Source organism: Lampris incognitus, chromosome 15, assembly GCF_029633865.1.
Source record: "Lampris incognitus isolate fLamInc1 chromosome 15, fLamInc1.hap2, whole genome shotgun sequence".
Taxonomy (NCBI): Eukaryota; Metazoa; Chordata; class Actinopteri; order Lampriformes; family Lampridae; genus Lampris; species Lampris incognitus.
In genome coordinates, this window is record NC_079225.1 from 32,138,812 (window position 1) to 32,163,997 (window position 25,186).

Below are 25,186 nucleotides of genomic sequence, written 5' to 3' on the forward strand. Positions count from 1 at the left end.
AGCCACCTTGTTTTTGTGGAAAAGAAAAGAAAAACCCACTTTGGAATGACTGTCACTGAAAGACAACCATGCAGTACATTTCTAATGGATGTACATTATTTTAAAAAAAAAAGTGACGCTTATAGCTGGCATAGTGTGCTCACATGCCAAAACCACCGATAAAAGCATCTGTAGATGTCTGCATTTAGTTATCGTCACGAATATTTAAAGGAATGATCACCATGCCAAACAATGGCCAGCCTTCCAGCTGGCTACACTGATATGACCCAATCATCGACAAGTGTTTTAAAATTCACATCATCAAAGTGAAAGAACATTAACATACGCACAAGGATTACATGTTTGACAGTGGTACACATAACATAGGAATAGGTGGTCCGTCTATGTTAGCACATATACAAAAGAGGAAACAATATAACAAAACAAAAACACAACAGTGGAAAGCAGGTCAATCAGGAATGCCATTAGATAAGATGACCACAGAGTATACAGTAAGACGGAGTAAGTCTGTTTTGACATTGTGAGAAATGCCCAAACAAAGCCTGCAACTTTCAGTGACTACATCATCTGTGCATTTACAATGCCTGTCAGTAGTAATGGTGCTGAAGTAAGACACGTAAAGTAGTCAGCTAAAATACACACGATACACCGTGACATATTTGGAGCTGCCTTTTGGATGAAAAGGTACACTTCCCACACACCCACATGCCCACACACACACACGCACACACACACACACACACACACACACACACACACACACACACACACACACACACACACACACACACACAAAAGTGACGGATGACAGAAAATCAAGCTGTTTTTAAATAAATAAAGCCGTCTGTACATCAGATGAGCGCGGGCGGAGCATCGTCATTCGTACAGATTGAGGTTACAGTGCATCACCGTGTTCAGGAGCTGGATACGTCAACACAGACCGACAACAAAGCACTTGAGTGAGAATGTTAGAACGCTTAAAAAAAAAAAATCACACATGTCGCTCATTAGCTTATAGAAATGTTAAAGACATCGGGCTCAAGTGTTTGAGTGCAGGTGTAAACAGTAAATAAGGCTGAAAAATATTTCTAGAAAATGAGCCTTGAAAAATATTACTTGCTCTCGCTCTTTCAGGGCTTCTTTTCCCCGTTAATGTCTTAAATTCTATTCTCAACAGGTGCTTTGCATTTAAAGCAAAAAAAAAAAAAACAGGTAGAAAATATATCTGTACATATACATCCTTTGGTAAGGGGAAAGAACCCAATATACTTTACTCTCTGTTCAAGTAAAAGTGATTAGGAGAAAAGCCACCAGATAAATACATATGAAGGACACGTGCCTATGCTACTCCTTTGAAATAACGTTTCTTTCTTTGAGGTTGGGATGCTACCCTAAGGCAGTATTCTACAGATGCCGGGATAAATATTATTTACATTTATATCATCTTTAAACTTGTGTGCATCATGACAATGGTTATAAACCTTTTTCTCATTTATATATGTAGCATTTTTTTTCTTCCAGAAACCGTCAATGGTGTTGATAAAAGTGCTCAACAAATGAGGAGCAGGATATTAAGATAGGTGTAGGACAAAAACCTTTAACACATAGCCATACATACCCATCTGCTTTGTAATCAAGTTTTTTTTCCTACAACTATATATATATATATTCTTCTTTTTTTTTCCCCCCTTGTGCATGAGCGGTAACCCATGACAGGAGGGAATCTATTTTGCTTTAAGTTGTCGAAATTACAGAGAAAGTTTACGCTGCTGCTATTATTATTATTATTGCACAAATAGGACTTAATAGAATTCAAGTGTGCACACAGAAGTAAGACTTTACGTTAAGTCGGACACAAATGCAGTCATGGTAAGTCAGGACAACCCAAATGGCTCTGGATAAACTTCGTAAAACGAAAATCGTGTTGTGGATGACTTTTTGGCCTCCCCCTCGCTACGGACCATTCAGTTGGACAGATTACAGAACACATCCAAACACATCAAGCTCGCAGTCTAACCAGCGACCCCGATGTGCAGGTGTACGAAGAGAGGTGGACCCATGCGGACTTCAGCTCTGACGAGCGTGTCGGGGGAGAGGTGAAGCAGAACTGGACAGCGGATTGGATGATGGTGAGGAGATGGGACGGGGAGGTTGAGGTGGCTCAGTCCTGAAGCAGGCTCTCCTCAGACATCCAGCCCAGGGAGGGTAGGGGCTGTTCACGTCGGGAGTACTTGAGCTGCAGCAGGTCACCTACTTCACTGATGGCCTCTAATGCCTGGACAACGAAAAGAAAGAACAGTGTCAATACAGAATTTAACATGCAATCTTTGTGTCTTTATGCATGCTCAATAATGCAGGTGAGGAAACCACAGAAAGTTGAATCAGTTCATCAGGACACAACGTTTATCGAGAGAAACTTTCATCACTCATCTAAGTGACTTAGTCGCTTAGTTAGTCTCTTAGTCACTTAGATGAGTGATGAAAGTTTCTCTCGATAAACGATGTGCCCTCATGAACTGATTCAACTTTCTGTGACGCAATCTTAAATAAAGATTACAAAAACTGAGCCAAAAAAGTATATAAAAAAAAAAACAACAAAAAACCTTTTTAGGAATGAAAAAATATGTTCCACACTCAGAAGTGCTTGATCAATTACAGGCACATGATCAAATTCACATCGACAGTTTGTTCAAGGATTAGTTTGAGATGTTAGTGAATGAAAAAAGGAAAACAGAGGTGAGCATTAATCATCTTGGATGTTTAGTCTTTGATGGTGTCAGCAGAGCAAAGCAGAGATGATTCTGGAGTAAAAAAAAAAAAAAGGTGAACAAAAAGAACGCCCTGCAAAACCACAACCGACCAGATACTCCTCTGCGCCTTCCTGCGGGAGACTGTATCTGTTTTGCAACACTGCAGGGCACCTGGAAACAATTTACCTTCCTTCTGACCTGTTTTCTGATTCCACAGTTGGAGCAGCAGGGAGAGCCAGGCTTTCCAAAGACGGAAAAAGCGGCTCTACGATGCGCTCAACAAAGGGAGGTTGATGCCTTTTTAAATGGACTATTAAAAAATGGTGTTGACACACACCTCAGTAAGATGAATGAAGTGTTTCTGCGGAGACAGCGCGGCCCAAGTAAAAAGCCTTTGTCTGAGCCAAGCTGTGATATTTAGAGCCTGCTCGCTCTTTCAAGTTCGGCCATAATAAAGGCCATATTGGAGGCCTATATTACCCAACTCACACTTGCACACACACACACACAGCATCTGCTCTGATAGTCAGCAGCTTGGCAGATTTGACTGACATGCCAGCCGTGGAGACAAAGACACTGTAAACAGTCTGAAGGGCCAAAACACATGATCATCTGTGGATGGAAAACAGACTCTTACATATCAAGTCTTGAAAATTAAATCAAGTCTTCAGTGATTCAGGTCTGCTCTTTATCAATACACCTTCTCAGCTGGAGACACTCCTGGATGAGACAAGAGACCTGTAAATCTCCCATGATGATAATTCTCAGTATATGGCAAGTGTTTCATTGGAACAGGGGTTAATGAGCATTCATCGAATGTCTATGATTCTGATTATATGCAAAAGAGTCCCCACATAATTTCTTGTAATAGTGAGACAAGAGTGAAGGTGAGACGGTAGCTGGATCGTGCTGTTAAGTGTTACACATCAGAGACTGCAGACGGCACGGTCAGTGCAACCTGTGCGTTCTGCAAGCCAACTGGACGCGTTGGTCCACAGTGAACTCACCGTGTTGAGCATGTCTCTGGTGTGGGCGGCTGACACGCAGAAACGGGCCCTGGATTCGATGATGGGCGTGGCGGGGAAGCCGACCACCACCGTGCCGATGTTTCTCTTCAGCATCTCCCGCCCAAATGCCCTGCGAAAACAGCAGCGCAGTTAGGATGTGGAGCGAGGCAAGCCCAGTGGTGTTCTGATCTCCCTTTCACACTACAGATTATGTTTAACTTTCATTGGAATCCAAATCCTTTTTCATTCATCTAAAAAGTTTAAAACTTAAATGGAATTTGCCTCAGTGAGTTGCTCACACATAAGTACATAGAACACAGCACAATATAATGATGATGGTGATTGTTACTAAAAAGTAATATATCCACGTATAAAATAAGGAAATAAAAGTATTGAGAGTTTACCCATGAAATGGTTGACCCCCTTCAATATACAAAGCAGATTGTATTGAGAAAACCTTTTCAAAGGAGATTTAAAAAAAAAAAAAAAAAAGGAAGAAAGAAAAAAATCTGGTACGTATTCGGGCCTTGCTGCATTCTAGGAAAGGCTACCATGGGAAGTGGAGTCACATACCCTATTTTGGCGGGCATGTAGAGCATCATAGGTACAACAGGTGAGTCATCATTGCCGTAGATAATGAAGCCCATGTCACGGAGTTTCCGGCGGAAGTAGGTGGTGTTTTCCGACAGCTGCCTGAGGCGGTCAGCACCTAGAGAGGAGCAGAGACAAATTGGTAACAGGAAAAAATATCCTACTTTAACAACAGATGTATGAAAATGAGATGATCTAAAATCCACATGAGTAAAGGGCCACCCTCTCTTTGTTTAAAAAAAAAAAAATTCCATTCAGTCCAAAATGTAAAAGGAGATACTTTGGCCATGGGGATTTTCATTAAACCAGAACTTATGGGGTGTCCGGGTAGCATAGTGGTCTATTCCGTTGCCTACCAACACGGGGATCGCCTGTTCGAATCCCCGTGTTACCTACGGATTGGTCAGGCATCCCTACAGACACAATTGGCTGTGTCTGTGGGTGGGAAGCCGGATGTGGGTATTTGTCCTGGTCACTACACTAGCGCCTCCTCTGGTCGGTCGGGGTGCCTGTTCGAGGGGGGGAGGACTGGGGGGAATGGCATGATCTTCTTACGTGTGACATCCCCCTGGCGAAACTCCTCACTGTGAGGTGAAAAGAAGCGGCTGGAGACTCCACATGTATCGGAGGAGGCATGTGGTAGTCTGCAGCCCTGACCCGGATCGGCAGAAGGGGTGGAGCAGCGACCGGGACGGCTCAGAAGAGTGGGGTAATTGGCCAAGTAAAATTGGGGAGAAAAGGGGGGGGGGTCACAAAAAAAAACCCAGAACTTACAAGACACGTGAATAAATGTTTTGAGGGCTGAGTAAGCCGCCTGTCTTAAACCCTACAGAAACACTTCCTGTTAGTACATTACAGAAACTGTTAAGAGCAAACCCAGCAGAATAACGTTTCCTGTGGGCTTTCACATATGTGACTTAGAAAACGATATGTTTTTTTCTAATTAGCATAGTGTAGAGTCAGCTGTGTGTAACACACACCAGTGTTACTCATGAAAATGCAACTTGAAGTCATTTTAAAAGGGGCCTTAATGATTTTTGTGCTTCCATGGAAAGTACTTGGATTGACTGGTAAGCTGGAACGTTGTCCGTAGCACCTACGCTGTTTTTGTTTCTTCTTCTTCTTTTTTTAATCAAAATCGACATTTTTTTTAAAAAGCAAACCGCTACACCACTTAGCTCTGAAGACAAACGGGGCTTTGTGCTGTCGGGGCAAGTGAGACTACACAGGCGTCAATACACGTGCCTCAGTCGGCTGACCTATCGCTGCACACGGTGGACTTCCTTATTCAAATCTTTACCATGCTGAGCCTGAACAGATAGCATCTTACCCAAACAAATAACCACTTGGAACAAAGCACCGGCAACAACCAACATCTGCCCGGTTGTGCTGAAAAACAGGGCCGAAACACGACAGCTTCAAAGCCCTCCCTGAGACACAACAAAGTCTGAAATGGTATTCACCCCGACATTTCCCCCCCCCAGAATCCAGGAATCCAAAGCTATTGTCAGCACTGAGCGATTCGTTGGAAAAGGAGCCGCATGTGATACTCAGGAGTATTACTTTTCAAGCGCTTCGACATTCTTTTGATATTGCGATCATATCAAAGAATGCCTAACCCATCCTGTGACCTTAAGGTCCCGCCCACATATTTGATTGATGTAGGCTTCAAACAAGAGGCGGCCATCTTGACCCGGGCCTGAGCCCGGCTGGAACAATGAATGGCCGTCGCCAGCGACTCCAACGCACTAGAACGCTCGCAAGTGGCTCTGCCGTCACGCTGACTTCGAGTCAGCAGCTCCAACTTCAAACGGCGTGATTTCCAAACACCGACTGGGCTGCAACCAATCAGACTGTCACTGTTAGTCTTTCACACGGAAAACTTGTCAAACTGGGATAAGGCGCAAGGTCAGGTCTTCTTCTCAGACACGGGCCTGGAAAATGAGCCGGTGGATCTGCACAGTGTGGAAAGAACGGTTTTGCCCGAGGGCTTCTCCTAACAACTGACACAGGTCCAGGTGTTGATTCTTATAACTAATGGTTGACAGCAGAGCTGGGGAGCAGTGAAATCTGATTCTATTGCATCATTTTAAGGGAAACGCGTACCTTCTGGAGTTAAAGGAACCACCCTGCCAGTACAACAAAGACCAGAGATTTAGCCGAACCCATGTTTGTGTGTACACATGCGTTTGTGTGTGTGTAAGAGAGAGAGAGAGAGAGAGAGAGAGAGAGAGAGAGAGAGAGAGAGAGAGAGAGAGAGAGAGAGAGAGAGAGAGAGAGAGAGAGAGAGAGAGAGAGCAGAGTTCAACAAAGTTTGATCTGTCCAAATCTCTGGCTCTCAGTGCAACGCCGCTTTGTACTCAGCTGGTGGGCAAACACACACGAGCCTGCACACACACACACACACACACACACACACACACACACACACACACACACACACTTGCACAAAAAAGCACATACACACGTGAATGTGAAAGCCTTAAAAGGGAAACTGTGGGAGCGTCAATCCGCCATTACTTCAAGAGCTTCAAACAGTGTAAGAGATGCGGGGAACTGTCCACCAACCAGTTCTAACTAGTGAGGTAGGCGTAACACATTAAGAAATGGGGGGGGGGGGTAACGTAGAATTCCAAAGCGGGAGCAATAAACTTGCACAAGTCACGTACAATGGAAACAATCAAAATCCTGATCCTACATAACCTTCATCTAAAAGGGAAATAAAAGCAATATGCTTCAAAGGAGACTTTGAAATTATAAACGACAGATCTAATTCAGCTCTGGTTATTTTCATGAAGTATAAGGTAGAAATAAAGCACCCTCTGCTACACAATGTGAGACATGTAGTTGAGACAGGGCCAGTTTACCGTAGGCCAGTCTTGAAATGAGTCTTTCAAGCATCCCCTTTTCTGTGGGCCAGGAAAGATAGTTGAATGTGAATGGACAGAGGACGATGGCTCATAGGACAATGGCTCATAGGACATTTCAGGCATATCTGGACACAAACACACCACGTCTGCCATGCCTTTGTTTACAAATGTGTATGCCAGCTGGCCATTGCTAACAGCCTTTATCAGGTGGCTCGAAATGAAAGATTGCATGGGTAAATAAGCGCACTGAAGTAAAATGAAGGGGCCACTATACGGAGGTGGCATTGCTGGTTGGACTCTACAATATAAAACGCAAAAAAATAATAAAATAAAATAAAACAAAAACCAGTGTCGTGGAAAAAACACCCCCCCCCAACTCTAGTTGTTATCTAAAGGGTCAACGACACTTCACAGAGGGAGCGAGCTATGGAAAGGCAACTATTTTCAAGAAGCTTTGCCACCATCTTGTGGTCACTAACGGAGAGCCACGTTAATGCTTGCCAAACACTGTTAAACCACAAAACAGACCATAAAACGCGAAGCGAGTGACACAGAAACTCGAGGAAAATCTGGACCACATTTCTGATGGCTTTCAGTCCAATGGCACAAAATCAAAACAAATGTAGCTCCTTCAGCGGACCAGGCATCACACCCTCTTGTGTTGACTTCTGTTTGACGTGAATGTTGAAGCAGTGCCCCGCACTGTCAAAAACCTACTCTGTCTATCAAGCCCACGCAAATCTACATTTCACACAGGTTCAGCAGCAAAAATATGGTAAAGCATAGGATTACATGTGACAGTGATGAACCCACTTGATTTGAGCACCACCCTGGATTACTGTGATATGTTTGAGAAATCCTAATAGAAGCTATGCTCTTATCTTATTCCAGCCTTCTTCCTGGTGCTGGTTCAGTAATAAGGCTATTAATTGAAATGCAGAGGGAGTTTTGAGCAGGCTAGACAACACCTTAGCTTTAATAATGTGCCATGTCTGTTTTTCACTCTCCTCTCCTATAGTGCAATTTTATTGTTGAAAGCAAAGGTCATCAAACATTTTAAACATTAATGAAGGTGATACTGCCTCTATGAAATTCTCTTTTTGCTTGACCCCCCTTGACAGTGCAATCAGAAGCACAGGCTACACTACAGAATGGATTTCCCAAAATAAGCAAAGATTATGTATTCAGGGCTTTTTTTATGGCCAAACACAGCTAAGCAAAGTGGAAGCTCGTAGACTTGGGGCTTGTACCTTGTCTCCTTACTCACTACGTGACCTCACTGGTTGGGCAAATGTGTTTCTATACTTGTAGTCAGAGCCACCTACCCCGTGTGGTGCCATCCTCCCCCATGATGATTTTCATAGAGGTGATGATCTGCTGGGCCACAGGTGGGGACATTGAGGTGGCATACAGGGCACTGTGGGAGTGGCTTTGCAGGTAGTCAATCAGCTCCTGCGAAAGAGAGAGATTAGACTCACACTTTTTGAAGTGGGTACACCTTGGTTTGTTCTAGGTGTGTCAAGTAAAACTAACAGGCTAATTGCATGAGTCAACTGAACATACAAGCAAAAAAAACACAAAAAAAACATATTTAGTCAGCAGACTTTCATTTGCCCATCACCCATCATTGGGCATTTGGATCAAACCTTCCTGAAAGTCAGTTAAATCCACAGAAAAAATAAAAAGTAAAATAACAAAAGAGTTCCATTTCAAAAGTAAATTATCTATGTAAAAGCCGTTATCTCTGTTTTCCAAGCAATACTGGCAGTGTAACCCTGTCTTTGTGCTTGTTCCTTTGTTTTTGTATTTTTTGCTTCAAAATCAAAGTAATGTGCAGCTGAAATCAAGGCATTCTTGCGGTCCTAATCTCTAACTGAAATTGAAAGGTAAAACAATGTTAAATCCTCTTTTTGAAAAACAGGAAGCAACATTTCCTGTTACTAGTAAAAACCCTTTGGCTAGTACAGTGTTTGGATAAAACAGTAGGTAAGTAAACAGAGTTATTTTTGAGTATGGGACAGCGATAAGAGGAATCTCTGAGACATACAAACTACAATCAGACAACATCTAGCACTGTAAATTAAGCAAAGGAGGGATGTGAGGAAGGAAGAGATGGGCGGGCGGGGGGGGGGGGGTCACAGTGGTGGTTCAAAATAGACTACTAATCACTCACAGTCCTGACTTTTCAAATAACTGTCTCAGTTTCGATTATCAAGTAAATGTGAAGTGACTCAAAAGGAAACTACATTTTTTTTCCACCATCCAAAATGACGAATCCTTAACTAGTCCACTCACCTTCTTGCCTCCAATGTAACCTCCGGCAGCACCAAAGCTTTTTGTGAAAGTTCCCATCATGATGTCCACGTCTTTGGGATCCAGGCCGAAGTAGTCGACCACCCCTCTACCATTTGGCCCCAAAGCTCCAATGCTGTGAGCCTCGTCCAGGTACAAGTAGGCCTTGTAACGTTTCTTAAGGGCAATCACCTCTGGCAGTCGCACAATGGATCCTTCCATACTGTAAGGGTGGGTAATTGAAAAAAAAATATAAATGATGTGAGACTACCCCAGTGCTGGTAGACGGAGCAAAAATATCACACATTCAAACACCCACATAGGCATGCATGTGTGTACCCACCCTCACATAGCATAGCAGATATATATTTTGCTGTAAAATCAATGGAAAAGCCAACAACCTCCTACTATTAATGGTTGCTTGTGCTCTTCGTTAAGTGAGGGTTTGTGTCCGTGCTTTTATTTAGCAGTCAAATTGTTTTCATTGGAAATCCCTGTAGATACACCACTCCATTAACCTTACATTAGTCAAGTCTATTGATTAGCTGTGGCAGTTTTCCTGAGAATGATATTGATCCAATGGATCCAGTGCCTTTATAGAGTGGGTGCACAGCTGAGAAAAAGGCAGGCACTTGTGATTTTTTCACTCCTCATTTTACTGCAAATGACTGGTACAGAGGAGATCAGCATTTAAGTTATATAATAAAACAGACTTTTAGGATCTTTGGCTTGTTTAAAGCCAAAGATCCTAAAAGCATTTCTAAAACCTTGTTGCTTTTAGAAATGCTACAATCTCTTAAATACAGGCAATATTGCAACACGGTAAAGAATTGGGGGGTGAGTTCACCTGATCTAGGATGTAAAACAACAGTGTCTGCCTACATAATAGATCGCTGTGCTACCAGTCACGATAAAAAAGAAAAAAAATTGAGCCAAAGAGTTTTTGTATTCACGCTGTTATTTTTATAATGGTAATCAGACAACCCACCCCTACTCCATTTGTAATAGTTATTCTTTTGCTCTGACCAATAGGGCAACATAAGGAATTTCTATGATATCTGTAGCTTTCCAGCAAAAGAGGTTATTTTCAAGCTTGGGCACAATGAAATCAGGGGGTGCACCACAGCTAAATCAGTGTAGAGACAAAACTGCTATACCTGTATATGCCCTCAACCAGGATGAGGATTTTCTTCCATGGACGGTGGGTTCTGGGTTGCCCGTGGACAATGGCATCTCTTAGCAGCTTTTCCAGACTTTGCATGTCTACAATACACAGCACAGAGGTCAGGGTTGGCTTGGTCAAATTTTAATCACATGTTGAATGAGGAAAAGATTGAGAGTGGAAAAACACTCCTAGGTGGGCCTTTGTTGTTGAAGATCTGATTTCATTCCCCAAATGTAATAGGAGAGAACTAATTTGATCACTGGAGTGTTGGTCCTTATTTTATGGTCGTAACACTTTTGACCATCGCAAATGAGGTTACCCCTCCCTTTTTTTAGCAGCCAGTCAGCCTTATCTTGTCAGCTGGCTGGCGGAGTTCATGCAAAGTGCGTGTGTGTGTTAAACAGAAAGTCACGCCACTTCAACTACTGTACGTTTGTGCACAGTGAGCAAACTTAAGACATGTACAGGAAAGTTTGCACCGACTAAGGGAGCCTGCACTAGACACACCCTTGTCAAATATATTTGCTATTTCTTTAAGTACAGCTGAAATGAGCAAACAGGCATTTCATCCATTTCAGTCATTCCAGTTCCTCTATGTTGCTGACATACTTAAAGTACAAAGGAAACTAAGTTGATAACGCCATTAGTTTTTTTTTTTCATGTATTCATTGCTGGGGGACACTCACTGTTGTGTTTGAAGACCCGAATTGTGGACCCAGACAGGCGAGCACCCAGCACAAGGGACGCATGGTTCAGCTCATCACTCAGAATAAGACAGCCCTAGAACAAAGTTCAAGAAAAATAAAAAGGTCCTCTTAAATCCATTTAGGCAATGTGTGTATTGCTTCATTACAAACACAAAAGATCCATATTTTTTAACTTCCAGTTTAAAGAGCATGCAAAGAAGGATTCCCACAAACAGCACAAACAAGCCCCGATGCTCCTGAAGAGTGAAACTTGTTGATGTTAACAGCCTATGGTAGCCTCACATAGTTACTTATAACTTAAGCCAATAAACCCTTGTACATAAACAAATGCCAGTCGGAATTTAAATGACTACATTTTGACAAAATTAGCGATTACTCAAGAAGAGAACTTTGATTCTTCTGCTGAAGCAAGACACACAAGATTGTTGTGTAGAAATGTCTGCTGCACAAACACATATAAAAACTCCAGTCCTGACTTTATTCAAAAATACACAATCTAAAATGATGTACACAACCTAAATTTGCATTTTAGCTGGAGGGACATTTCAGATTACCACATTATTTTCAATCATTACACCTCTTTGGTGAAGGTGGCTGGCTGAGCCAGTTGAGGTTCAGCTCAGTGAGGTTTTAGGGCAGCTTTACATTAAGAATTTGGCTTGTTCATTATCAAGTCATTTCTATGTTCAGCTGTTCTACGAATGAGGAAAAAATACAGAAGCAACTGTACTGTTGACAGCATCCTATCCACTTCCTGATACCCAACAGACCATAAACGTTCCACAGGTCACACCATTTCCTCTGGTCAATGAGTGATTGAGTGTGTTACACAACAAACAATTATATTGTGACGCAAACATGTGAGCCGGCAAAGGAGTGACAGGCATGGTGAGGAATTCATTCTTTCTGGTTCTCTCTCTCTCAGGAATGTCAGGAAATACGCCTTTGGACTCGTAAGGGTACAAATGCATGTCTGCGCAGATTTCTATTTCCTGTTCCAACTCTACTGAGGAGGAAAGGAGGAAGTAAGGACTGGCGTGATTGACTCTTTGGAGTTGAAGTGAGTGCAATTTAAGTTGGACAAATACCATTCAATGGCCCACTGCACTTGGACTGTTTTGAGAACACGGGGTGGAAAGTCAACTCTTGTGGGACAGTGTGAGCTCCTTAGAAACTATTATACATCCATAAACATGACTTGTTTTTGCCAAATAGGAAACAGGCTCTAACTTACCTTACAATATAATATACACATCACACATTTTGGATTAGAGCATGCATGGGAATATTATAATACAGCTTAACAAAAGAGCAGGATAAGGACAAACTTGGCATTAAAGGTACATGTACAACATATATTCACCACATTTCCCATGGTGCATTCATGGCAAGGAGCCATAGTTTTTATTTCTGTGCATGTAAATGGGACTGTGGGAGTTAGGTAAAAAAAAAACTGCAGTTGAAGTGTGAATACTGATAATTAAAGTTACATTATTCATAACTGCTTTTAGATACATTAGGTTGATTGCATACTGACGCAAATAACACTCATCGTTATTAGGAGAATGTCACATATTTCAGCCCATAAACCAAAGTCTGATGATCCACAGGGAAAGATGAGTGCAATGTCTCACCTATGTCTGCTTGACTGATTAACTGGATTTTGTTATTTAGAAATTGGTGCGGCAATAAAAGGAGAGTAAGAAGCTAATGCTATACCTTTCCGGCGAGGGCAGGAATGTTCATGGAATTTGTGGCAAAGCCCATTCCAAAAGCCATGGATGACTCAACACCCAGGAACCTGGCAACCAGTTGCTCCAGCTCCTCATGGATGTCCAGGTTTCCTGTAGACAGCAGAAGAGATCAAATGCACATGTCTCAGTATGTCTGTCTACAGAAAACTGTAAGAGAAGCGTTTGTCGGGCCCATTTAACCTGATGCAGATTTTATTCATATTCTTTTCCAAGCTGCGTTAAATGATACAAAAGCGGGGTCAAACTACCCACTTTAAGGTGAACACAGTGGTTAGTTATTTTACCATCTAGCAATTCTGCCCTTTTTTTTTTTGGGTATAAAATAGACATAATCAGCCAAGCTCTCAAAGGTAGCTGCTTGGGCTGACAGAAGGACGCCGCAGCGTACAAGGCACAAAAAGGGGCAAAGTGCTCGAAAGCTTAAAGTGTGGTGTAGATGGCACCATGTCCTTTTATTTTGTACTTGACAAATCTGGTGGTGCTTCAAAGTTGCCCAAATGCCATCCTTTTGAGGTAATCTCAAAGCGCAACAAACAGAACAGACAGGGGCCTTTTGAAAGGCACAGCTAAGGATTTCCAGGGAAACTATTTGATTCATTGCAACACCTATATACACTATATGGACAAAAGTATTGGAACACACCTCTTTTACAGGTTTTTTTTTTACAGTTCTATATCTTTTACAGTCTTTTACAGTTGTGTTGCAAGCTCATGCCACCTCCAATAACTTTAAAGCACTAACAGAATAAGATAAACACTTTCCGCAATAGAAACTGTAAAATAATTATGAATCATGGACTTTTTTCAAAATCCCAAGTAGTCACTTAAAGGGAAAGCTCCTTACCTATTTCAAAGCGGGTGCTGCTCACTCCAGCACCATATTTTTGTGTGGCTTCAATAGCAGCATCTGCGCACTTCCCCGTGTTCTCAGCAAAGCCCAGGTAGTTGTATGAACCCATGTTTATGACACCCTTCACTACCTTGCCTATGTGTCTGAGAGAGAGAGAGAGAGCGAGAGAGAGAGAGAGAGCGAGAGCGAGAGCGAGAGCGAGAGCGAGAGCGAGAGCGAGAGAGAGAGAGAGAGAGAGAGAGAAAGAGAGAGAGAGAGAGAGAGAGAGAGAAACACAAAGAGTCGGAGCAATTAGCACTTGTCTCATGGTTAATAGAAATGATAACCTCCTACACACACCTGTCATGGTTGCCTTGTGGTCAGTATCCTATTCAGCGATGATCCCTTCTCTACATTGAGAGCACGGAAAGGATTAGATCAGCTGAGGGATTCCTCTGGATCAGTGGATATCTTAGATTCACATCTGGTTCATGAACTCTGTCACACCCTACGGCTATCTAACCCAAAATTGCCAACGGCATACCGTCTAATAAAAGTGGAAGATTATGTCACTGGCACTGCTTTCAACGAAAGTCTCCTTTGTGTGTCTTGCTTCATAAATTACGTTCATTCCATTCTGACACAAAACCATGTCACAGATTTTGATGGGTTTCTAATAAAACGTGTATTTTTCTCACAGAATCAGGCAATGACCATGAGCCTCAACCTTGATTATTAAGCCTCCTGCTAAACTAAGGAATGCGGACAATAAAAGTATATTAACACACATATCCTAACACCTCCACATGTGCGTGTACATGTTCCCATTTTGTATCACGAGAAACACGGTATTCAACCACAAAGGCAACACCCGATACTGTAATAAATATTGAGCAAGCGCACACACATGTAAACACGGCAAGCCAACTCACTGGAAGGTCCAGTTGTAGTCATGAGAGACTCTTTCTACCAGATCCATCTTGGCCCCAGGGACGCTACAGATGGGCCGGTTCCAGTTGTCACGGATCCTCATATACAGGTTCCTGGTGTAAAAGTTCTCAAAGTCCTGGTACAGGGGAACAAAATCCTACACAAAGGGGAAAAAGATGAAGAATTCATATTTCTGAATTAGAAAAATTGGCATTTAGACATTCTCAAACTGTTGCTCAAACTGACATAAAAAAAAACATTTAGGGGACAGGATAGTTGGAATATCGTACAGTATTCAAGTTGGACAAGTTGTACAGATCCCCAATATTTATTGGCAACAGATAGCAGAACAACAGTTGTGAAACACTGGAAGTTACAAAAACACCAAAGTAGTTCCATGTTTTGTAAAGTTTTCTGGAAACGTGGGTGAACCTGTGTTGTAGGTCTTGCTACAGTTGTCACGCTGGTCTTTGGCCATGCTAGACACAGACACCAAGTTGTTCAAGTAACAACAACAATCGACAACGCTGAGATTTCACCAAGTATGGCAGCCAACAATCTGGGTGTTACTTTTGATCCCAGCCTTTCCTTTGATAAGCACATTAAGGAAATCGCCAAGAATGCCTGTTTTCGCTTACGTAACATAGCTAAAACTCGGTCTTTCCTGTCCTTGGCTGACACAGAGACTCTTGTTTACTGTAATGTTGTTTTCAGGTCTGCCACATTCTAGTACTAAAAGTCTTCAGATGGTTCAGAATGCTGCAGCTAAAATCCTAACTACAACTAGAAAATTTGACCAATTCTTGCCTCCCCTCATTGACTTCCTATCCATGTTAGATGAGATTTCAAGATGCTTTTGTTGACTTATAAAATCCTACACGGGCTTGCCCCATCTTACCTGCCTAATCTCCTTAAACCGTATATTCCATCTCGAGCTCTCCACTCTCAAAATACAGGGCTCCTGTGTGTACCTCAAGTTAAGAAGAAGTAATCTGATGGCAGAGCCTTTTTCTATCAGGCCCCGTTCTTGTGGAATAACCTGCCTGCTGCCATCAGACAATCAGAGTCTGTTGAGTCCTTTAAATCCAAACTTAAAACTCATCTTTTTGACTTAACCTACAACTACTTGCCTTTAAATTGAGTGTTTCCCAACCTGTACTGCATGGTGGGTCGGTTTCTGTCTCAATTAATTTACCAACCACTGTTCTGCTGACAAGATTAGAGTATAGATTATTGACTACTGCAAACAGTTCTCTTCTCTCAACATGTCTTTTCTCTCTCTCTGAATGATGTCTTCTCCTTTCTCTTCTCCTGTGTATGTGAATGGTGAGATGTGAGTCTTCCCCATGTGCACGTGTAGTCTGTCCTCCTCCCAGGTCTCCATGGTGATGGTGGTCTCCACCTGGACACTGCTTGGCATCCTTCTCATCACATTCTTTATATATCTTATGAATCCATATAATTCTGTTATCCTGTTTCAATGTTGTATCCTTCTGTCACTCCGATGTGTGACTAAGGTTTGTTCCTGTCCCTTGTCCAGTGTATGTGAATGGTGTGATGTGAGTCTCCCCTATGTGCATGTGTAGTCTGTCCTCCTGCCAGGTCTACATGGTGATGGTGGTCACGTGGCTCAGGTCCTGGGCTGTTCCGGTGGCATCTGGACACTGCTTGGCATCATCATCATCATATTCTTCATATATCTTATATAATTCCATTACAATTCTGTTAAGCTATTTCAATGTTGTATTCTGTAAATTGTGTTTTATTCTGTACACACAACATCCATTGCACGTCTGTCCATCTTAGAAGAGAGATCTCTCCTCTGTTGCTCTCCCCGAGGTTTCGTCAAAGGTTTTATTTCTAGGGAGTTGTTCCTTGTCTGATGGGAGGGTCTAAGGACAGGATGTTGTATTGCTGTAGAGCCCACTGAGGCAAATTTGTAATTTGTGATAATGGGCTAAACAAATAAAATTGCCTTGACTTGTTAAAATGAAGTTGCGAGTAAAAATGACCACAAATAAATCAATCCACTGATTAAATACTTATGTGTAACTGTGTTGGTATAGAATAAGCCCTCTGTGTCGCCAGACTAACGGTTTACAGATTGTGTTCAAGACTTGATTTGCTTAAACTGTGACATCTACCGTCATCTGACTTGCTTGTCATGTTGAGCCGTGCTGACGAAATGTCAGTCATGCAACATCTTTTGAGCGGACATCCTCCTCTATATTCCAAGAGAACGTGGTGACACAGTCTCAGAATGGTGGAAAGGTCAAATTAAACTGTGTGCAAAAACCGTCTTAACTGAAATCACACATTTCTGTTTGGAAAAGTGCATTGTTCCTTGCTGCCAAGTTTAATTCAAACCCATTTAATGGCGAGGGTCAGAAAATACATAGAAAATAAATTAGATATGTCAACCAAGTGTAAAGAGGAGATAAGAAGGCAAATGTGAAAGAGAAGCAGTATTGTGATAGCTAAAGATGACACCTTCCCTATGCACAGCAATAGCTGAGATAAAGTAAATCCTGTTACAGATCAATACTGAAAGTCAGGCACTATGATGTTTGTTAAGAAAAGACACACTTGGAAAATGGTGCATTCTTTTTAATATAAACATGGGTAAATTCAATAATGAAAAAAAATCTAAAAGTGAAATGCTTTCTTCCTGAATGGTGTGATATGCAAGAAACAGCTTTCAAAGCATTTACCTGAGTAAGGCAAGGGTTTGAAGGTAATGTGACCCTAAACAAAAACCTGCACTTGCAACCTTCAAACAATATTGAATCACACATCGTTTTTAAAGAAAGCCTTTTGAATGAGGAGATGTTGCAGCAGTAGGCCTACTGTACCTTCTGCTCCTCTCGCTCCTGGGCCACGTGGCACTTTTCAATGTTCCAGTGGCGAAGGAAGTCTCGAAGGTAGCCAAAGATGGTGAGGATGCCATAGCCCATGTAGGTGAGCACAGCCACCAGAAGAGGAGTCTCTTCAAACGATTCCACAAAGGGCTTCTTGTACAGGCTGGAGTCGCGCACGGCATTTTGGTTCTGGGAAAAATAAATAATACAAAAAAGCTAAATAAATTTACCAAAATATAAACAGACCATCATTTTTCAGAGCGCATCTCTTAAATAAAATGACACAGTTCTGCTGAAATAATGACCCCATGGTTATATACAAATGAGGAGAACTTAGACATATGCTGAACACAGTAAAGCAATTTGGTTTGAGAATCCTCTAATACGACAACTATACCAGGCTTCAGACAAGATTTTTTTTACAGTTTAATTCCATTTAAATGGACAAAATCATTAAGCTTAAAGACAAACAATGATATCCATCTGTCCATTTCGAGACAGAGAGCAAGAGAGAGAGACTTTTAATTAAACTGTAGGTAGCTTTGGCACTAGCTTTGTCTTGCATCACTGAATCTAATATTTCACAAGTCCCCGCGAGGCAAAACTGGCCCAATGGAATCAATGATCACCCTGTGTGAAGTCATTCATAAACTACATGGCTTTCGCAGCTCACACACACACACACACACGGATACTGCACCAAAGTATCCAAAATCCTTTAATGAATTACAAAAAGGCCGTTGTTTCTCCTTTAAAAGGGAAATGATTTATCTCTGCTGGTAATCTGTTTACTCATTAAACCTGCCCGAGTGAGCAAAGCCCATGTATGTGAGCGAAGGCAGAGCAGGCCAAGCCAATGAGGAGTCTGCAAACTCTCCATCCTTGCCAACAAGAGATAAGAGCTGCCTATGCCTCAACAGACATACCGGGACCTCCCGCAGGCTGCATCTTCACTGCATGGGCCCCATGAACGGGGTTAAAAGGTGTTGTTTTGCATTGCAGTTAAGACATTAAACGATGCAAGAGGACAGAGTCAGGTTTACGGAACCAATGTGCAGTAAAATGGTACGCGAGAGCATGAAAAAAAACAGGCTTTACCTATAAAGCTTAATGAGTGGTACAGAACAAGGCTCATATGACAATACAAACTTTTCTCATATCATGACAGCTATTCTATGAGACTTATCAAATGCACATAGGCCCATGTGGAACCACAATATGGCCTGAAGAAAAAAGAAAAACAAGGGAATTATATCTTCAGGGAATTATCATAAGCGGGACTGTAGACTGGTTGTCTACAAACCAACGTAAATCAAATAAGGCCTCTTGCTCATTACAAGATCGGCGCTGCCGCTTAGCAACCACATGACATGTGACTAGTCATGCTTCTCTAAGAAATACCTCAGTGAAGGACAGGAGAAGAACACTGCTCTGTCTATGTGTGTGTGTGTGTGTGTGTGTGTGTGTGTGTGTGTGTGTGTGTGTGTGTGTGTTAAAAGCTGGTCAAACAGGTTCCTTGCCTCCAAAGCAGTTTCTCGGGATTGCTAAAGTCTTGGTCTTGCTGGCCACCCAAACAACCTGGTTTGTGTACGAGGTCACATTTAGAGCAAGCTTGTACCAACCACAGACACACCTATTCTTCCATGTATATGGTTTACAGATTCCGTTATGGTACATCCTGAGGTCAACCACGGCAGCTAAAAACACGTCGGCATAATTCATATTTGCTCAGCTTTCACACTTACAGAGACATGGGAAATGAAGAGAGGGATGCCTGTGTTGGGTTCCCGTTGCATTTGTAGCGGGCAACGAGCACCCAGGCCAGGCAAGTGTTAAAACAACTCTCTGCATTGAGAATCTACAGAAATTGACGTTTAGGTCCTTGTTCTGCAGCTTGAAAGAAGCTGATAACCTTCTATTCAAGTCAAGGAAAGAAAGATAAGCTTACACCTGACACGTTTGGTAGTAGGGCTAAACTAAAAAAGAGGCAAAGTTTAGGCCTCTATTGAATTATTGCATTTTACACGTGCATCTAATCTTTGACAGTCAAAACAGATGACTGTCTTGGCGAAAAATTCCAAATGATTTAGCTGATCATATCAATAAATTATCAGTTCAATAAAAAAAAAAAATCCTGCAACACAGTGCAAGTTTGCCAACTTCGCTTCTGACTACTTTTCGAGTGCAGCCCCCCCTATGGGCCTTGGACCTACACACAAGAATACTTTTAGGGCAGATCTATAAGCTACATGTATTAACATCATGGTCTGAATTAGCCTATATTCCATTACATGAGCATAATTATACAATCAACTGCATATCGTCCCCATATCTAATCCCAAAATCTTCATCAGTAATACCCTAAAAAGCATGAATGATGATGGGACCAGTTTAACATCTGACGGGTTGGGGAGAATGAATCATATGGATGTAATTGGTGCGAGAGTCACAAGGCCTGGACCTAATTGTTTGATATCAAAATTTGTTGAAATCAGAGCATTGTAGCATAACATTAACGCTAGTCTGGAATTTCACAGGCTAAAATATGGGACAGTAGAGGTGCACCGAAACTGATACTTGTATTGGGCTGATACCAGGCTAAATACTTGTATTTCATCAATAGCCCCTACTCCAAGCACACCTGGTCCACACCAAATTTTACATATATAGGCTTCTCCCCCCCCTTTTTCTCCCCAATTGTTTCCGGCCAATTACCCCACTCTTCCCGAGCCATCCCAGTCACCGCTCCACCCCCTCTGCTGACCCAGGGAGGGTTGCAGACTACCACATGCCTCCTCCAATACATATGGAGTCGCCACCCACTTCTTTTCACCTGACAGTGAGGAGTTTTGCCAGGAGGAAGTAACACGTGGGAGGATCATGCTATTCCCCCCAGTTCCCCCTCCCAGCCTGAACAGGTGCCCAACTGACCAGAGGAGGCGCTAGTGCAGCGACCAGGACACATACCCACATCCGGCTTCCCACCCGCAGACACAGCCAGCTGTATCTGTAGGTACGCCCGACCAAGCCAGAGGTAACACAGGGTTTTCGACCCAGCGATCCCCGAGTTCAAAACATCACTGATTTGAGAGCATTTTAAACCTATTACAACCTGCATTTGTCTAGCAAACTGCACAGTTTGTGCAACTGCTATTAAGCAAGGGGGTGAGAAATTTTCATCTTTCAATACCAGCAACACTTGACCCAAACACTTGAAATGCCAACATGTTATGGGATACGAGTCTTATTTGAAAAGTTCGTTGGCCCCCAGCAACCAACAATGGAGCTGTCACTCCACAAGAAGGACAAGTTGGCTTTTGACAGCCCTAGTAGAACAATGGAAATTACAGCTGCACTTACCCAGTGCATTGACCTTGAAGAAAAACCTCTCTCTCATTGAGAACATTGGATTTCAAAGGCTGCCATTAACATGAACCCAGGTAAAACATTTTAAGTCATCGACACATTACCGAGTCTGCATTAACAAGACTTCAGGGTCTTGTGAAAAAAAAAATCCACAGCCTTGTCAATAATATTTCTGTGCAGATCAGTTTTACAGTTGACATCTTGACCTCCAGAGTCCACCTCAAGGATGACAAGAGTGCCCAACATCTAGCAGCACAGCTCCTATGGCTGCAACCATGCAGCTGGAAATTTAGCTTGGAGAAGCCACTGTCCCAAACCAAGACTTCTGTACTAGGCAATCAAGAAAGTGAGATTCCCTGATCCAGCCCAGATGGCTCAAAGGTTCCTGTCTGCTAACTATAACAGTGTTGAAAGTGAGAGGCTTTTCAGGTCAGTTGCTCACATTGTAGGAGAGGAGAAGCAGTCTCACCAGTGAAAATGCAGACATGCGCCTCTTCATTAGCAAGACTAGGTCAAAACTTAGTATATGGTTGGACCGTGTATGGTCAATGTTCAAAATTGTGGCAATCTGTTACAAGGATAGTCAGTGGTCATGTCTATAATGTGAATTCCTGGATATAAAAAGATCATCTGCAATTTTCTGTAGTGGTCCCAGTAATATTTGCTGTTAAATATTCCGCTCTTAGTGTTTCATTAGTGTCCATGAGCAGCAATATATTCCGTTGATTAGCGTGCGATAAATGTGGAATGAGCGGGAACCACTGCACCAGTTCATTTTGAAAGCGCAATAGCCAATATGGAAACTCCCACTTCAGTTTTAACCAGTGACGCCATTGGTTGGCCAACCAATCGTGTAACTTCAGTGACGTCTTGGTCACCTGATCCAGCAGCCCAATCGTGTAACTTGTTCACTCAGTCACTAACATGATCACTGACAGACATTTGCGGTTGTAGGGCTGGCCCTGCTGTCTGGTCCTGCCAAAAAGAACCACTCACACTGTGCCACCCACATTTAATCAAGTTATTAAATTTCCTTTATTAATCCCCTTGGGGAAATTCAGTTACTGCAAGTTAACCCAACCTAGCTGTGATCTGTGTAGCTAGGAGTAGTGGGCTGCCGCCTTCATGCTGCACTCGGGGACCAACTCCGGTTCTTTTCCCATTGCCTTGGTCAGGGGCACAGACAGGAGTATAAACCCTAACATACATGTTTCTTTTGATGGTGGGGGAAACCGGAGCACCTGAAGAAACTCCACCGCAGACACGGGGAGAACATGCAAACTCCACACAGAGGACGACTTGGGATGACCCCCCCCCCCCATGGTTGGCCAAAACTGGGGTTCGAACCCAGGACCTCCTTGCTGTGAGGTGACAGCGCTAACCACTGATGGACTAAATGCACTAATGGCATACCACAGCTTTCGACACTGACCATTCAAATACACATACACCTTTACCAATAGTGTGGACCATGCAAGACAGACTTGGCAAACTGGCCACAAAATAAAAGAGTTTAAAAAATATGCAAATTATGTATTTGTCTTTATGCATGCTCAATAATCCAGGTAAGGAAATCACAAAATGGTGAATCAGTTCATCTGGACACAACATTTAGTGGGAGAAACATTTCATTACTCATCCAAGCGACTTCGTCAGTCTCAATTGATTACAGGTATCCCCCAACCTTATAAACAGCACAGTTGCATTCCTGCAGTCAGTTGAGACTGACGATGTCACTTGGATGAGTAATGAAACGTTTCTCCCACTAAACGTGTCCAGATGAACTGATTCACCTTTGTGTGAACTTGTGTATTTATTTGTTAATCTTATTTTGAGACAACATGGTTGTTTAACAAGGACATCTACTTTTTCAGTTCGACAAGGACCTTTACTGTTTGACAAGTGAGATTTTTTTGGTTTGTTTTTGCCATCTCTGCACAAGCGACTCTTTCACTTAAATAAAAAAAATTCCCAATTATTCAACCATCATAACCACATTTAAAAATGCTTAAAAAAAACAGAACTGTTAAATACTGTACAGACAAGGATATTTGTTGTGTCACAAGCCATTTTTGGAAAAAATATTTTAGCAGATATTTGTTTTGCTCTCTTAGCACAAGTGACTGCTTCACTTAGATAAGTAAAAAAAAAAACTTTCCAAAGGAAAAAGAATTTGGCTCCCGCGGTGGTCTATTTTTTATGATTGTGCTCAATTTTGTATTTTGTTGTTACATTTTATAAAGCGCTGAAGAAAAATATCAATATTAAAGGAAAGTATTTGTGCTCAGTGTTGGCAAGTATTAAATCGTGCACCCTCCCCTATGGGACAGTGTGGTTGTGATTTCAGTAGGTTCATGAATGTATGACTATGATTTGGAATAAGATTTTGGTTCAATGTATGTATATGTGCTTTCAGAATGTTTTGTGTGTGTGTTGCAAAGTAGTTAGCATGGCGTTAGCACCACCCCACCCCCCCAAAAAAACAAACCCAACAACCATTAACTGTAATAGGGTGAGGTATCCCCATCCCTGTTTCTCTGCTTTGCATTCCAGCATTGAATGAACCACACCCTCAATTTGCATGGAGACATTCCTCTCTCCACGAGAGTCAAGCGGGATTTGGCCCATTTCTCCTCCCTTGGACTGTGAGGAAGACAGAGCAAACTTCTCTTGTTACATATGAGGAGTTGCTGGTGTTCTCCATACAACTGTCAGTGTAAACAGAGACTGGTCAATTCACTCACTCACTCACTCACTCTCACACACACACACACACACACACACACACACACACACACACACACACAATAACAAGGTGTACAGTTACGTGCACCTCACCACCACAATCATCCCTGATCAAGTAGCACGCACCTGTGTCCAGTTGAGCCGTTTGACAGAAATAAGTTAAAAAAATACACATAATAAAAACGAGATGACAATATGTCCCTAACCTTAAGGTTACGACACTGCACAACACAGCTGCACATAAGCTAAGCAGTGGGAACAGTGTTCTGTAACGCGCCATTGACGGCACTCAATTGAAACCTGGTATCATTTACTGGGTTGTTTACAGTCAATATCTACACGCCATTGTTTGAACGTAGATAACAGATGTATAGATAAGAATATGCCGCCGCCGCCGCCTTGAAACAGCGTTTCTGACTCCGTACCGTCGACCAATGACAAGGCTTCAACACACAGCGACGTTAATTTACATCAGCCTGCGATAATATAACGTAAGGCTGTGGGCGAGACCCCCCCACCCCCACCCCCATGTGTAAACTAAACAAAAACAGTTCAAAGCAAGAATTTACACACTCGGCTGTGGTACACGAGTGAGCCCCAGTTACGACACATCGCACATTAACGGGCCTCTTTCTTCTTATTTATTTACTCTTAACAATGTTAGGAGATAAACACAACATTGCTTGTTTCTGGCCGTTCCTCTGAGCGGAGCAGTTGACGGCTGGGCCTCACCTTCTCCCTCGGGCGACGATACTTCTGCGGCTGTTGAAACAGGCAGTGGTTCTTCACGAAGCCATTTTTACCCGATTTCTTGCCGTTTGATGTCCGGTGACAGACGTCTCCGTTTAGCAGTTTATTAGCGGAGCTTTCTGTCATTTCTTTTTTTTTTCTTTTTTTTTTTGCGTTGGCCAACAGTGCCTAAAAAAACTGCGATACGTGATGTCTCAACTTGGACGTTACCGAAGTCATGTATGTGCAGGGGGAGGGGGGGCAGGGGGACAACGAGACGCCCACTCCGTACTGTGTAATACGAGCTTGCCGGAAGTCTCCGCCCCATCTACTTGCGTTGGCCAATGGTGTTTCAAAACGTCATTGATTCTTTACTGGGGGGTCCTAAAGTCCACTCCATGGAAATAACCCATAATAACCTTTGCCTGGGCGTCAACCTGACGCCCTTTTCCCAGTGACGCTGTTTCTCACCTGTACCGGAAAGTAATAAAGATAAATAAAGATCAAGAAAAATATATTCCTTAAAAGCTTTGTTTTTTTGCCCCATGTGCGGTTGAGTCAGTGTCTCCTGGCCACTGTTTTTTTTCTCTCTC

The 25,186-nt window shown here is 42.5% G+C and overlaps 1 protein-coding gene across 1 annotated transcript; it reads right to left on the minus strand.

Annotated features, from left to right (window-relative positions):
- Window positions 1-2,139: 2,139 nt before the first annotated feature.
- On the minus strand, window positions 2,140-24,841 carry sptlc2b (serine palmitoyltransferase, long chain base subunit 2b). Its single transcript, XM_056294802.1, has 12 exons — window positions 24,597-24,841; window positions 17,748-17,942; window positions 14,898-15,052; window positions 13,981-14,129; window positions 13,102-13,226; window positions 11,362-11,455; window positions 10,668-10,773; window positions 9,514-9,733; window positions 8,544-8,670; window positions 4,331-4,466; window positions 3,758-3,887; window positions 2,140-2,275 (listed from the first exon to the last, which is right to left on the minus strand). Exons 1-12 carry the CDS (start codon window positions 24,738-24,740, stop codon window positions 2,162-2,164), a joined length of 1,695 nt encoding a protein of 564 aa, XP_056150777.1. The 5' UTR covers window positions 24,741-24,841; the 3' UTR covers window positions 2,140-2,161.
- Window positions 24,842-25,186: the final 345 nt, after the last annotated feature.